Raw genomic sequence first — 13,226 nt, forward strand, 5'->3', positions numbered from 1 at the left:
GCGTGTGGGGAGAGAGGCTATGGTGATGGCTCAACCCGCTATGCTGGACTCAGTGTTATCGCCTTGCTTCCATGGCTGCAGAACTTTCCTCCACAGGCATTTCCCCCCACAATCTCTTCCCTCACATCCCCTCAATCTGTCTCTCCACAGTCAACAGCAGCCCTCACCCTGGGATTGCTCCACAATCCCTAAACTCCAGCTCCTAGCTGCTGCACCTTCCAAGGGACCAGCGTTCCTGTCTGCAGTATATATGGCTGAGGCAAGGAATGTCTGATTCTCATCCTACTTAGGCTCCCACAGATCAGTTGTTTCACTCTCAGCCTTAAATGTTTTTCCTCTGCCTCAGACAATTGCCCTGATGTGGGGGTCGGACCCCTGCTTCAGTTCCCCCACTCGTCGAGAGCAGGTCCAGTCCTACTAACACTCCTGTTTTTTCCCCTGGCTCCCTCGTCCTACCAACTGACATGGTTCTATATATTCTTTTCCACTGGTGAGGTACTCCTGTCTGCTCTCAGCTGGTGTTCTGCATGCACTTCTGTGCCTGAAGGTGTATTCCTGATGGATCCATGAAAAGAGATGTACTCCACGTCCACCTACTCCTCTGCCTTCTTGTTCTCCCCGCTAACTTGCATTTTAAAGAATATCTCATTGGATTTACAGGCACTTCACGGACCACTTAGGGACTCAAAGAGTTATGTTCCATCTGAGTTTCTACCTAAAGTTTGCCAAAGGTCAAAACAGCAAATCAGTCAGCTCACAGATGTCTCATTATGTTCTTAATGTGGTGTTGTTTTCACCAGATCTGAAAGCTGAAACGTGGGGCAGAGGTTCTCCAGACTCTCCTCTCTGTCCAACCAGCCCATTTCACACCTGCATTTCCATTCCTGCCTAGACCCTGCAGGCCACTAAGTGCATTGGACACTAGCCAGAAGTCAAGAATTAGCAACTGCCAGAGCATCCTCTAGAAAGAGGAAATGTAAGAATTTAAGGATAGTTATCAACACTGCCCCAGCCCTACCTGCAGCTGAGGGGAGATACCTGTATGAGCAAGCTGTCCGCAGGGTCCTGGGCTAGAAGACTAAGAACAGTGTCTTCACCTGGTGAATGGAGACAGATACATCAATACACATACCTGTTTAGCTTGCAGCCTAGGCTATCCAAGCGCCTGAGGACCAGAGACCACTGACTCTAGGAAGGTACCTGGCTGGTTTGGAGGAGAGTAGGAGGGAGATGTCGGAGAAGGCAATGGCAAGCCACTCCAGTACTCTTGCCTAGAAAATCCCATGGATGGAGGAGCCTGGTAGGCTGAGTCCATGGGGTCACTCAGTAGGACACGACTGAGAGACCTCACTTTCACTTTCACGCACTGGAGAAGGAAATGGCAACCCACTCCAGTGTTCTTGCCTGGAGAATCCCAGGGATGGGGGAGCCTGGTGGGCTGCCGTCTATGGGGTCGCACAGAGTCGGACACGACTGAAACGACTTAGCAGCAGCAGCAGCAGCAGCAGGAGGGAGATGTAATTTTCACTGCACTGATCCATTGTGCCGTTTGAATTGCAAACCAGGTGGTAAGGATTAGCTCTCCTCTATGATCAAGACCATGTGAAGTGTGTGGAGAGCTTCTTTCCAGCTGTAACACTCTCCCTTAAATTTCAGGGTGAGGTTGAAATGTTTCCTTCTCTGGGTCATCCTTCTCGATCCTCCCAGGCAAAACCGCTTTCTTCCCTGTGCACCTGTCCACTTGTGTTACACTGCCTGGACAAGAATGCTGTAGCCTGACTCACTGACGTGTGAGCCCTCAAGGTTGGAACAGGATGTTGTTTACTCCTCTGACTCTTACACCATCCCACCCCTTTTCCCAGTTTGAGGCCCCTGCAGATGCTGGTTTTCACCTGTATAAAGATGAACAGAGATGAAGGGGTCATTCTGGGATTTCTCCCAAAGAAATTTCTCTGTTTATCCCTTGGTAAACAGAGATGCCCAATACAATCTTCTGTTTATAATGAAAGATGCACGCATCCACTTTTGATATGCTGCCTGTGCTGTTCCAATACACTCGGTGCTAACCACATATGGACACTGATTATTTGAAATGTCGATAGCATGATTGAGGAATTCAATTTTTAAATTATTTCATTTAAATAAATGTAAATGTAAACAGCCACAGCTGGATAGTAGCTACCATATTGGACAGCTCCTTTCAAGAGCTTTCTTCCTCGAGAGGACAGCCTTACCAGCTGAACAAGACAACCCTGAAGCATGTCTGGTTTTGAAACAATGAACTGAGAGCAAGGTTCACAGGTACCTGTTTCTAAAGTAAAAATTCAGTTTATTCATCTGTTTATGACACAGTACTCGAGAGGCAAAGTGTTTCACATCATAGATTTCACTTCCAAATCCTTGGAATGTTCATTTCTTTGGCTATAAAGAGGGACTAGCCGGGAAAGCCAGGTAATGCATAGGAAACTAAACTAACAAAAGAGCGGGTGGGATGGGCAGCGCTAAGGTCATCCTCCCAGGGATGGGTACAGGGGGCTGTTAGCCGCAAGCTGACTGTGAAGAAATGTTAGCTGGAGCACGGAGCAGCCGTCCTGGACGCTCGGGCCGGCGCAGGGGTTCAGTCATCCCCACCACACAGGTACAGCAGTGCTTTCTGGTAGTCGCCCTTGGTGTCTTGCTACAAATGGCCGAGGAGAAAAAAAGAAATTCTGGGTCAGGAGAAAGATCCAAATTCTGCAGGAACAGACAAAGAGGCCCACGGCACATGGAGGCCCTGTGGGACCTGCCCAGATGCCCCCAGACCATCAGAGGATCCTCAGAGAGTGGTCCAGGGGGATTACTGCCACAAGCGTAGAGAACAGGGGGTTCCAGGGATTAACACGTTAAGTGACCAGAGGACAGAACCTGGTCTGCTCCCCTTGCACTGAGGTCCTGCAGACACCACCCTCTCTCTCCCTGGCCTGCACCCTTCCAGGGAAGACATGAGGCCCCTTCCTGTCTCCCTGTGTTGTTTTGTGGACTTTTAACGTCACGTGGGAACTAGCTGATAGATTAAGGAAATAATTACTTAGAGTCTAAATGGCCCCAGAATTTTAAACATATGCCCTATGAAACCTAGTTGTAGTGAACTCAGCTCTGAATTCATCCCTGGTGACCACTGACATGCCTCTGACGTTTTCAGGATCTTTCAGAAAAAGGGGTTTGCAACATATGTCTGAACTAAACACAGTGGGAGGGATCATGGTGACTGCAATCAGTGCTTATGAAAGGATGCTCCATCCCTCCAAAATAGGGACAGGCTAAACCAGGGGAAGAGACGGGGTTTCTCAGTGAGGAAATGTTGCCCAGGCTTATCACAGAGGAGTTTCAAGAAATGGAAATATAATAAAATGCAGTTTGAACTGACTGAAGTCTTTTCAAGATGTCAGCAAGTCTTACAGGATCACTGTCATGAACACCAACTATCACTGTAGAATAGGTGTGGGAAATATAAAATATTTGCCTGATTCTTTAACTTTCCAGGACACGTCGTAATAGCACTTTGAGAATAAACCCCTGATATTTGATGAGTAGCATCTCTTCCCAGGGGAGTTAGGAAACAGAAAACCACCATTTTGCCATTGTTCTGACAGACCCCTGCCGGGGACCCCAGCCCTCTGATGGCCAGGTGGGGCCTTACCTGAATGTAGTAGTACAGGGACTTGCCGTACTTTTTCTTGAATTCAGATCTAATTTTCAACATGTCCACTTCACTGCGTGAGACCATGATTCTAATCAGGACCTTGTCACGAGTGCCCTTGCCCTGAAAATCAAATTCATAGTCCAAGTTACAATTCACTGACAATGTCAGTCATTATAAAGGAGTCTCGCGGGGACTTGGTGATTCAGTGGTTAAGACACCAAGTTCCCAACTCAGGGGGCAGGGGTTCAATCCCTGATTGGGGAACTAAGATCCTGCCTGCTGCACAGAAAAAAAAAAAAAAGTCTAGGCGGTTCTCCTGCACATGGAACTGATCTAGGTTCTTGACGGTGCCCTAAGAGATTATAATGATAACAGTGAAACTACTCCCTAAAGAACAATTAACATCTTGGAATTCCAAACACACCCGTGGCACAAACCCCTCCACACCATGCATTTAACAAACGTGAACTGAGCACTAATCACTGCAAGGCTCAGAGTTAAAGCATGTGAGTTCACACATGTAACACAAAGCTCCTGGCTCTTGGGGGCTCGGGGAGCACACATAACCACGTTCACCACAGCTCTGTGCCATCATGAATGGTACAAACAATAAGGACCACTGAGTTTACTTCCAGAATCTTACACCAGAGAACAGGTCAAATGTGACATGGAACCTAAGGGGAAAGGGAAGAGAGGCCATGTGGATAAGAGGGTGGCCCAGGAAGAGGTGGCAAGGGCTTGGAAGCCAGAAAGCACGAGGCACATGTGACAAGTGGAAAGGGGATGGGACTGTGGGAAGAGATGGCCACTGAAGGGAAAATTGCAGGGCTGGCTTTGGACTCATACAGACCCAAGTTCAAGTCTGGCTATGCAACCTCAAGCAAGCTGAAAGCTTTCCAAGCTCCATTCTCCTCCTCTAGAGCGAAGATGGCCACACAAGCCCCATAGGATTTTCAGTAATGACTTAAGGTGAAGTCAGCAGCACAATGCCTATTGCACAGTGATTGCTTAATAACTTCTCTCTTCCTTGCCCATCCTCACTCTGGGGCACCAGGAGGGAATCACTGAGAAATCTGAGCAGGAATCTAATGGGATCACTATCTGGCATTTTCTGTCCTGTGGCACTCTGTTTTCTACCTGTCCACAAAAAACGCATTGAAATAACTGGGAGAAGCAGAAGACTGAAAACCACTGGATTGTGGGTTTTCGTCTGTCAGGTGCAAGTACAGCTGACCAGTGTGGTCACCGAGACAATGGGGTCTCTTCCGCCATCCACTAATTAAGGAGACTCTTGCCTGGAGAATCCTAGGGATGGGGGAGCCTGGTGGGCTTCCGTCTATGGGGTCACACAGAGTCGGACACGACTGAAGTGACTTAGCAGCAGCAGCAGCAGCAGCAGCTGCTTGGGCCACAAAGAAAGAAAAGCCTAGTGTGGAAACATGGACCTCTCAGCAGGCTGCTCTTACCTTCATGGAGTCATACAGTCTGTCAGCAAAATACAGGGGCTTGTTCTGAATGCACTGGACTGTGAGGAGAAGCAAAGGGTCAGCAAATGCACTGCACAATGGGAAATGCTCAGGGAAAACCGGGAATCCTCTAAAGCCCTGAGCGCTCCCAAATCAGGGGAGTCTGAGGGCCACAGAAACTGACACACATATGTCTGTTGCCCCCAGGGAGAGAGCCGTTTCCCTGGTTATCTTATTCTGCCTGGGCAGCTCTCCATTCTACCAATGTAAGCCCTTCTTCAGTCCCACATCTTAAATTCATACAGTGAAGATCATGAAAGTACCTACAACATGTAAACAAGTCACACTTCCCAAAGCCACCTCAATTATCAGGATGGTCATTCATTACTTCTCTGCTTCAGCATAGTGGACTCACGTCCACTAGGATGGGGCAGTGGCGGGGTGGGGGTGGAGTGTGTGTGTGTGCACACTTGCTTACCCAGATTCAGAAAGGCATTTTCCAGGTCTCCTTTGACCTCCTTCTTGATGCTCTCCAGCATGTCATAAGGGCTGTAGCTCTTGTACCTTTCAAACACTAAAGAAAAGCAAAAAACAATTATTGTAACAGAGCCACTAAGAGAGCTGTCAATGGTCACACAGAGTTACACATCACATACACACGGATCATCACAGCACTCTAGGGGTTAGGGACTGCCTTGTGAACCAGGGCCAACACTGCACCAGTTGCCCTGGGACAGCCCTACCATGCATCTGTCCTGAATGGCACAGCCCAGGGCATGTATTTTGACCATCTTCATTTCTATAGAGTGGAACCCATTTTATCTAAGCTACAAGAAACAGTACATAGCACCCAGCCAAGTCCATTATGTCAAAAAATATGGCAAGATAAAATGACCTAGATAAGAAGAGGCAGCCTATGAAAGAGGCACCAAACATGGAAAATATTTAGGGGAGAAATAAAGGATCCAAAACGGGAGAGAAGGTTGAATGGATTTGGTGAGGAAAAATGCATGAGATTACAGGGTACAGAGTGGAGAATGAACTCTGTTCTGGCAGACCCGAGCCCCAACACAGATACCTGCTGGCAATGACACAACTGAGAGGGCCCTTCATTCAGGCCCCGGGACTCTAAGACCACCCCCGAGCAGCACCCACCTTTCTGCAGGTGGCACACGCTCCGCTCGGTCATGATGCTGATCCATTTGGGAACATCAGTTCCTTTCCTCTTCACACCAGCGTCATAGAGATCCTATGAGCACAACCAGCCAGGAAAGTTAACCCCGCAAATCCAGAGAGGGGGTCATTAAAAAAACATCATGCAAAAAAAAAATTTATGCGTTTAAAATGCCAAATGAAAAAGGAGGATGGCACTGCAGACACAGGAAAAATGTGCTATTTTCTTGATCAATGTCAAAGTCTTGATTAAGAGCAGTCTTCCCGAGGCACAGACATGCAGTATGAGACGAGGCTGTGAGGCTGATGCTGAACCAGTCTTCCCTGAAGGCCATGGGAAGAACCAAGAGCTTCTGCTCATCTACAGAAGGACAAGCCGATGCGCACTAGTGCCTCCAGCTCACCTCCATGTGGCCCTTCCATCTACTGAAGACAGCTTCAGGTCAGGTACCCACCCTGGGCTTCTTAGAGACTGAGAAAATGATGTAGCTGGGGAAAAAAGCTGCCTCAACCACATTCTCAGTTTCTAGAAAATTTAGGGGCTACAAGTAATGCTAAGAATGTCAAGGAAGGAGGGAGAAAGGCTTACACAGGAGCCAATACGCATTGAGTGACCGTCCACTATCTGGGCGCTGCAAAGCCTAACTTCCATTTCTTTATTAAAAAGCCTTTTCTACCTCCTGCTAAAAGTGCTGTGTGAAATATACTGAATTTTAAAACTAAAAAGAATTAAAAGTAACCTTGTTCTTCAGCTCCTGTGAAATACATCGAGACAGCTGTCGACCCTCTGGGAAAGGCAGGCAGTTCATAGTCATCTGAATCAGCTTCCCAACCAGTTCTCAGTGATTATGGGATGAGAAGCAGCAGGAGTTCCATTTGGCCAGAAAGGAAGGCAGGCCCTCTGCCTCCCTCGTCTTCTCCCCCACCACCCAGGGCAGTGAGCTTCCCCGTCCCTGGCCACGCCTCTACCATCCCCTTCCAGAGTTGTGTGTTGTATACTGTATTAGGGTTCATTTGCAGCCACTGCACTCCAGTACGCACAGCTGTAGCACACCCGGCAGAAACTGGTTCCTCCAAACAAGCAAAGCTTGAACGAGGAAATGTGAGTCAGATGCTGATCCTGTAACTAACGCCAGCATTACAAGGCCGTACAACCATGGCTCCCAGAAAGTGAAAATGAAGCCCCCAGGTTCTTTGACATTTCTCCCTCCCTGACATGGAGCCTACATCCTCTCCTGCTGGCTGGAGGCTAGACCTAGGGACTTGCCTCTAATGAACAGAGTGTGACAGAAGTGACAGTGTGTGGCTCTTGAGATCACATCCTAAATGGCACCTGGCTTCCGCCTGACACTGTCTCTCTCGGATCACTCCCTCTGGGAGAGCCTGCTGTCACGCTGTGGGAACACTCAGACAGCCCCTTAACGAGGCCCATGTGGAAAGAGACTAAGGCCTCCTGTCAACAGGCGGCACGTGGGTGGGTCATCCAGGAAGCCTCCTGACGCAGTCAGGCCCTCAGAGATGCAGCCTTGGCCAACAATTTGTCTCCAACCTCATGAGAAGCCCTGAGCCAGAATCACCCAGCCAAGCCACTTCCCAGCGCCTGACCCACAGACACTGAGGGATAATACATGCTTGTGGTTCTAAGCCACTGAGTTTTGACGTAATTTGTTACACAGGACAGATCACTACATAGACTATCCAGAGACTAGGAAACAAAACATAAAACCAAGAAGCTTGGCACTGACCCTGGCGTCCTGGTCAATCAGTTCATAATCAATGACAGAGCCGTCCTCTGCTCTCCGACCCTAAAAATAAAAGAGAGAGAGAGAAAGAACATCAAATGTATATCTTTGTACATTTTAAAACTGAAAATGTTGATTTCTCCCCAACTCATGTAAGCCACTATTTACTGAATGGACACCCTCTGAAAATTTTTCTTCACTTAAAAGTCTAGGCAAGACCAAGGATTGCTATCATAATTGAGGCAGTGAAGTGGGGGCTGTACCCTCTGTGGTACCCATTCCTGGGCTAAGCATCTTACAGAATCCACCCTCTGTCCATCCACCCTCAGAGAGCACACAATCCAGAAGGAGAAATAAGGATGGGATAAATGGTAAAGCAACACAGTATCTGTGGCTCTAAGTAGATATGAAATGTAAAATAAGGAAGAAATCCGTCAAGTAGTATCATCAGCAAAGTCTATGGACAACGGGGTACAGCTGAGGTAAAGCCAAAGGATGTGTCAGATGAGGGTGGTACCGGGGAATGGGAGAAAGCCCCTCCACGCAAGAGGAAAGTCTCAGAGGAGTGAGGTGAGCAGGGGGAAAGCCTGCGGAGGAAGACTAAGGGAGGGTTAGGGTACAGAGGATGCCTGAAGGCAGTTGAGAGTTTGTATTTGATATAGCAGAAATATACATAGCAGAGTTTTGATCAGGGTACGAGTAAAACGGTACAAGTAGATTTCAAAATGATGGATAGGTGGCCGTACTCAGGGCAGGTGGTAGAGAAGGGAGCTAGGGAGAGTGGTATGGAGGTGTGACAGCAATGGAGGTGTGGGTGGCCAGGATGGAGTGTGCCCACTGGTCTTCAGGGTTCCTGGATGAAATTCCTCTTCCCTTGCAGCGCTCATAGTCATTAAACTGCACATGGGTCAGAACTCAGACTTAGAAGGGAAGTGCCTTTCAGCTACATTAATGTGTTAACCTTGGCAAACAAGCAAAGACCTTCTCTCCAGGCAAACCACTACCTAGGCAAACCATCCCTTAAGAAATGATAACAGGTCAAAGAAACAAGAGGGTCACTTCCCACTGGTCTCCTATGTGACCACAGAGACAGGCAAAATGACTTTCCCTGAGTCACAAGGCTGGCACAGAAATCCAGGCCAGGAGCTAAGACCTGCCTCTTCCTCCTCTGGCCCCAAAGTCCACCTGACCATACGGTTTTGCAGGATAAGAAATCCTATTATACAAAACTGACAACTCTGCAGTTGACAGTGCAAACCCACTGTCAAAATAGAGCTGGAATTTCTGATGCAGGCCCAGAGGACTGAGTTAATTCGCTCCCGAGTATAAAATGAGGTATGCAACTTGCTTTTGGAGGAAGCAAGGACAAAGAAACGAACTGGAAACTAACCTTTGCGAGGGCGACCATCAGCTTGCGGAAGTCGCCAGATGTGTCAGAAACGATGTCCTTCTCCAGATCGGTCTTGTACACTTGGAAAATAACACATCTGGTTTAACACTTCCTTCCTACGCAACCAGCCACCCCACCCACCCCCTGCCCACTAAGCCTCTGAAAAGCAGAAATCTGTGGCAGCATGGATGTACCCCTAAAAATGAGGGTGGATTCTCAAGAAGGAATTTTACCCTCATAAAATCAGAACTAGTATTATTATTATCAGTGACAAGGGATACACAGAGCAGGATCAAACAGGGGATCCTCAAGCTCACCTTTGATCAGGGACCTCCTGTCTAGCTAAAATACTATTTCCCAAACTTCCTGATTATACTTTTTTAGAAAAAAATTTGGAGGACCACACACACACACACACAATTGTGCTTTATATATACTGATTGAGAAAATGCACAATGGCAAAAAAAAACTAGTAAGAATTAAAGGGTACTTTTGAATGAATTTGTATTTTACTACTCAAAATAACACCTATGTTGAAATGAAGTATCACATATCAGGTAAGCTGCATCATTTACTCCACCTCTGGCCTCCTATACTGCTTGGAGCACACGGGTTCTGCTGTCTCTTGAAACAATGATCCACAGTCAAGTCTGGGAATCTCCTCAGCAGAAACTGGACAGCACTCAGTACATGAAATCCAAGGGGATACTTTCTACTTCTCCCCATCAGATCTCTTTTGTTTCTCTGCTTTCCCTCCCATATATCCTTTTGAACTAGTTCTAGGGGGATGTAATCACAAAGCCCAGGCCATCAGGAAATGGAGGAGAGTGACCTGGTTACAGAAAACCCCTGGACAGTCCATATGGCAGGTGTTTCTATATATGTAATCCAGGGATCCTACCCTGAACACCAGACCAGGGGGCCAGGGTAGTGGTCCTAGAAGCAAGGTGGAGTGGGTGCACCATGGAACGGGGCCTACTCACTTTCCTTGTAGACTCTGTTGATCTCCTGCAGCTCCTGGTTGGTCCTTGAGCAGATGATCTCAATGAGAGAGTCCTCATCAGTCCCCAGCCCCTAGGAACCAGGCAGCACAGACATTAGCAGGGAAACCCCTTCCGGCCACTAGCCCACTTCTCTGAACTCAATCAGGTAAACTGCATGCACGGGTTTGGTCTATAGTGCGCCCCTTTCTGTATTCCTCCTGAGGGATCTGTACTGATTCCTTGGCACAAGGTAATGTTATATTCTATTCCTTTAAAAAAAAAAGCTTCACTAGAATAAAAGATGGTTTAACTGGCATGTTTTTTTTAGCTCAACTATATATATATATATATAAATTTCCTTACTATATATAAACATATAGTGAAATGGGAAGAGACAGTAATGGAATACACCAAAATGTTAAAATACAGCCCTTTTTGGCGATGGGTTTATAAAATGAATAACTTCATCTTCTCCCTATGTTTATTTTTCAACTCCTCTAATAATAAGCCATTATTTTCATAGATAAGAAATCATTTTCTTTATTACATAATTCTGCTCATTAATTTAAAATAAAGGAATATAGAGATTTTGAGCTGTTGTTGGCGGCCAGCATTGTTAGATTGAAATAAGTCTTTTACGAGGGAAAGGTACAGATAAGATAAAATTTTTAGCTTTACCTCTTTGAAATGTAAAACTGGGTTAATGTTAAAAATTTCATTCTTGTACTTCCATTTTTGCTTGATTACTATGCACTCTTCAGGCATTTTAGAGAAGCAAAAGGAAATAATGAAGTGCCAAATAAACCCAGACACCAACACTTTATTAAGGAATGAGAATTTGATGGGTGATGTATTCAAATTTAATATATACACTTTTGAGCTGGTGTGCCAGATAGCTTGAAAGGACTCAATGAAACATGTATTTCAAAGCTGGCTTCATGATCAAAGTCAAGATTTAATAATCAGGATTCTCTAATACTCATCTTTCCGAATATGGAAATATCACTTTGAACTAAGCAGAATTACAACTGTTTAAAATGTAAATCAATTATAAGGTGTTAATACAATAAGAAACTTATCCACACGAGAAGTGTGTCAGCTATTAATTAAACTTATTAGAGTTTATATGCCCCTAAAAAAGTAGTTTGTAGAATATGAGCTAAGCCTCAGGTTAATAGTTAATTCTGAATTTTATTCCTCAATCTCATCTATGAGCCAAGGCCTCTTCTACTAGAGTTTTTAATCATGATTTGTGGAGGTGCATGCAAAACCAAAATTTCTTCCCTTAGCAAAAGGTCTACGTAGACCTTATTGTATGAACACCTATATAAATATTATACATAGACTACCAAGCATCTTCAGATATTTTAAGGGGCAGTTTGTCAATCTTGAGGATGTAAATATAGTCTAAAAAATAGCTCATGCATTGGAAGAAATGTTATTTCTTAACATTGTAGAAATATAAAATAGGTACAGCAACAAAGATTTGTTTTCTTGCATCACTGATATGCCCATTTTAATATAGGAAAATTCTGACAGGGTTTTTTCTCTATATTTAAAAGTGACCTTGGCAATTTCAAACTTGGCCCAAGCTCTCCACAGACTGTCCACAGTTCCCATCACAAGGGCAATGTCTACTGTAACATATGGCAGATATTGCCAGTGGTATTGCCAGAAGTCAAAACAGATTTTTTTTAAGCATTGTTCAGTTAATGTCACTCGAAGCTTTATGGATTTCAGAAGGGTACTCAGCTGTGATAGCTAATGGACGAGCTGGCCCAAGGTCAAAGATCCAGCAGTCAAAGCACCTTTCACTGGACCCAGTTACAAGAGATTACAATGGTGATGGACAGCTCTTACAGGTCTGTTTCAGGTCACTAATACCTAGTAACAGATACAAGTAAAACTTCACAAATCACAACTAAATGAATTCTTGGAGAAAATAAGATAGACTGATCTGAGGTGATGATGGTCAGAAGAAACCTAGGAGAGGCTGGTTCATCCATGGTTCCAAAGGTCCCAAGACTGAGTGTTTTCAGTGTTCTTTTTATCAAGCAGAATCTTTAAGTGTTGTTAATATCTTATCATTCTTAATTATACCTTCCCTCCAGCATAGTCTATGTAGATAACTCAGAGCAACTCTGCCCAAATAAACTGAGCACAGCTTAGGCTTAAGCCAGAAAACTGATTTCAGAGCAAATAGCAGCCCTGAGCTATCAACTTCTGGGCCCTGGAAATGCCTGGCTGGGAAGCTGCCTCCCTTTCAAAGTGTTCTGTGGGAGAAGCGATGACAACTGAACTGTAACATTAGCTAGTGACAGGCTTACAGGTCTGTCTCTCCATTAATTCAGAAATGGTGGCATCACAGAAAACACACTTGGACTTAGAATGAAACATCAGAACTGCAGCTTTTCCCTCTACACTGAGGCTTCACCCAGCTTTACCAGCAGAGGGCAGTGACACATTATTCAAAGTGTCACAGGCACCTTATGAAAAGGATTCTGTTTTGCTGTAACATGCGTTTATGTTTCTGTATCTATTACATTTATATAACACTTGATGTTTTAGGTACACATAAAATACAGGAGCACTTGCAACCTGGAATTTTTACTATCTACTTTAACCTTAAAATCCATGTTCAAAATAACTGCAAAAATACAAACAACACTCGGTAGTGTGTGCTTTGAAAACACAGGAACCATTCACGATCTGAAATCGCCCTTAATATCCACAGTGATATTCTGATTTTGCCCAAAATCCGAATCAAACAATGGGACCAGCAAAGAGAAG

General features: G+C 45.4%; 1 protein-coding gene across 1 annotated transcript in view; it reads right to left on the bottom strand.

Annotated features, from left to right (window-relative positions):
- Positions 1-2,302: 2,302 nt before the first annotated feature.
- ANXA2 (annexin A2) overlaps positions 2,303-13,226 on the bottom strand; it is a 46,452-nt gene continuing 35,528 nt past the window's right edge. The window contains exons 6-13 of the mRNA XM_088839662.1: positions 10,437-10,527; positions 9,454-9,533; positions 8,067-8,126; positions 6,304-6,397; positions 5,627-5,722; positions 5,149-5,207; positions 3,680-3,802; positions 2,303-2,677 (exon numbers count right to left, since the gene is read on the bottom strand). Of these exons, the coding sequence (XP_088695788.1) occupies positions 2,618-2,677; positions 3,680-3,802; positions 5,149-5,207; positions 5,627-5,722; positions 6,304-6,397; positions 8,067-8,126; positions 9,454-9,533; positions 10,437-10,527 (663 nt within the window). The 3' untranslated portion in view covers positions 2,303-2,617. The remainder of the gene's footprint in view (positions 2,678-3,679; positions 3,803-5,148; positions 5,208-5,626; positions 5,723-6,303; positions 6,398-8,066; positions 8,127-9,453; positions 9,534-10,436; positions 10,528-13,226) is intronic.

Source organism: Moschus berezovskii, chromosome 9 (genome assembly GCF_049115385.1).
Source record: "Moschus berezovskii isolate FMDL1 chromosome 9, NW_MosBer_1.0, whole genome shotgun sequence".
In the NCBI taxonomy this organism is placed as follows: domain Eukaryota; kingdom Metazoa; phylum Chordata; class Mammalia; order Artiodactyla; family Moschidae; genus Moschus; species Moschus berezovskii.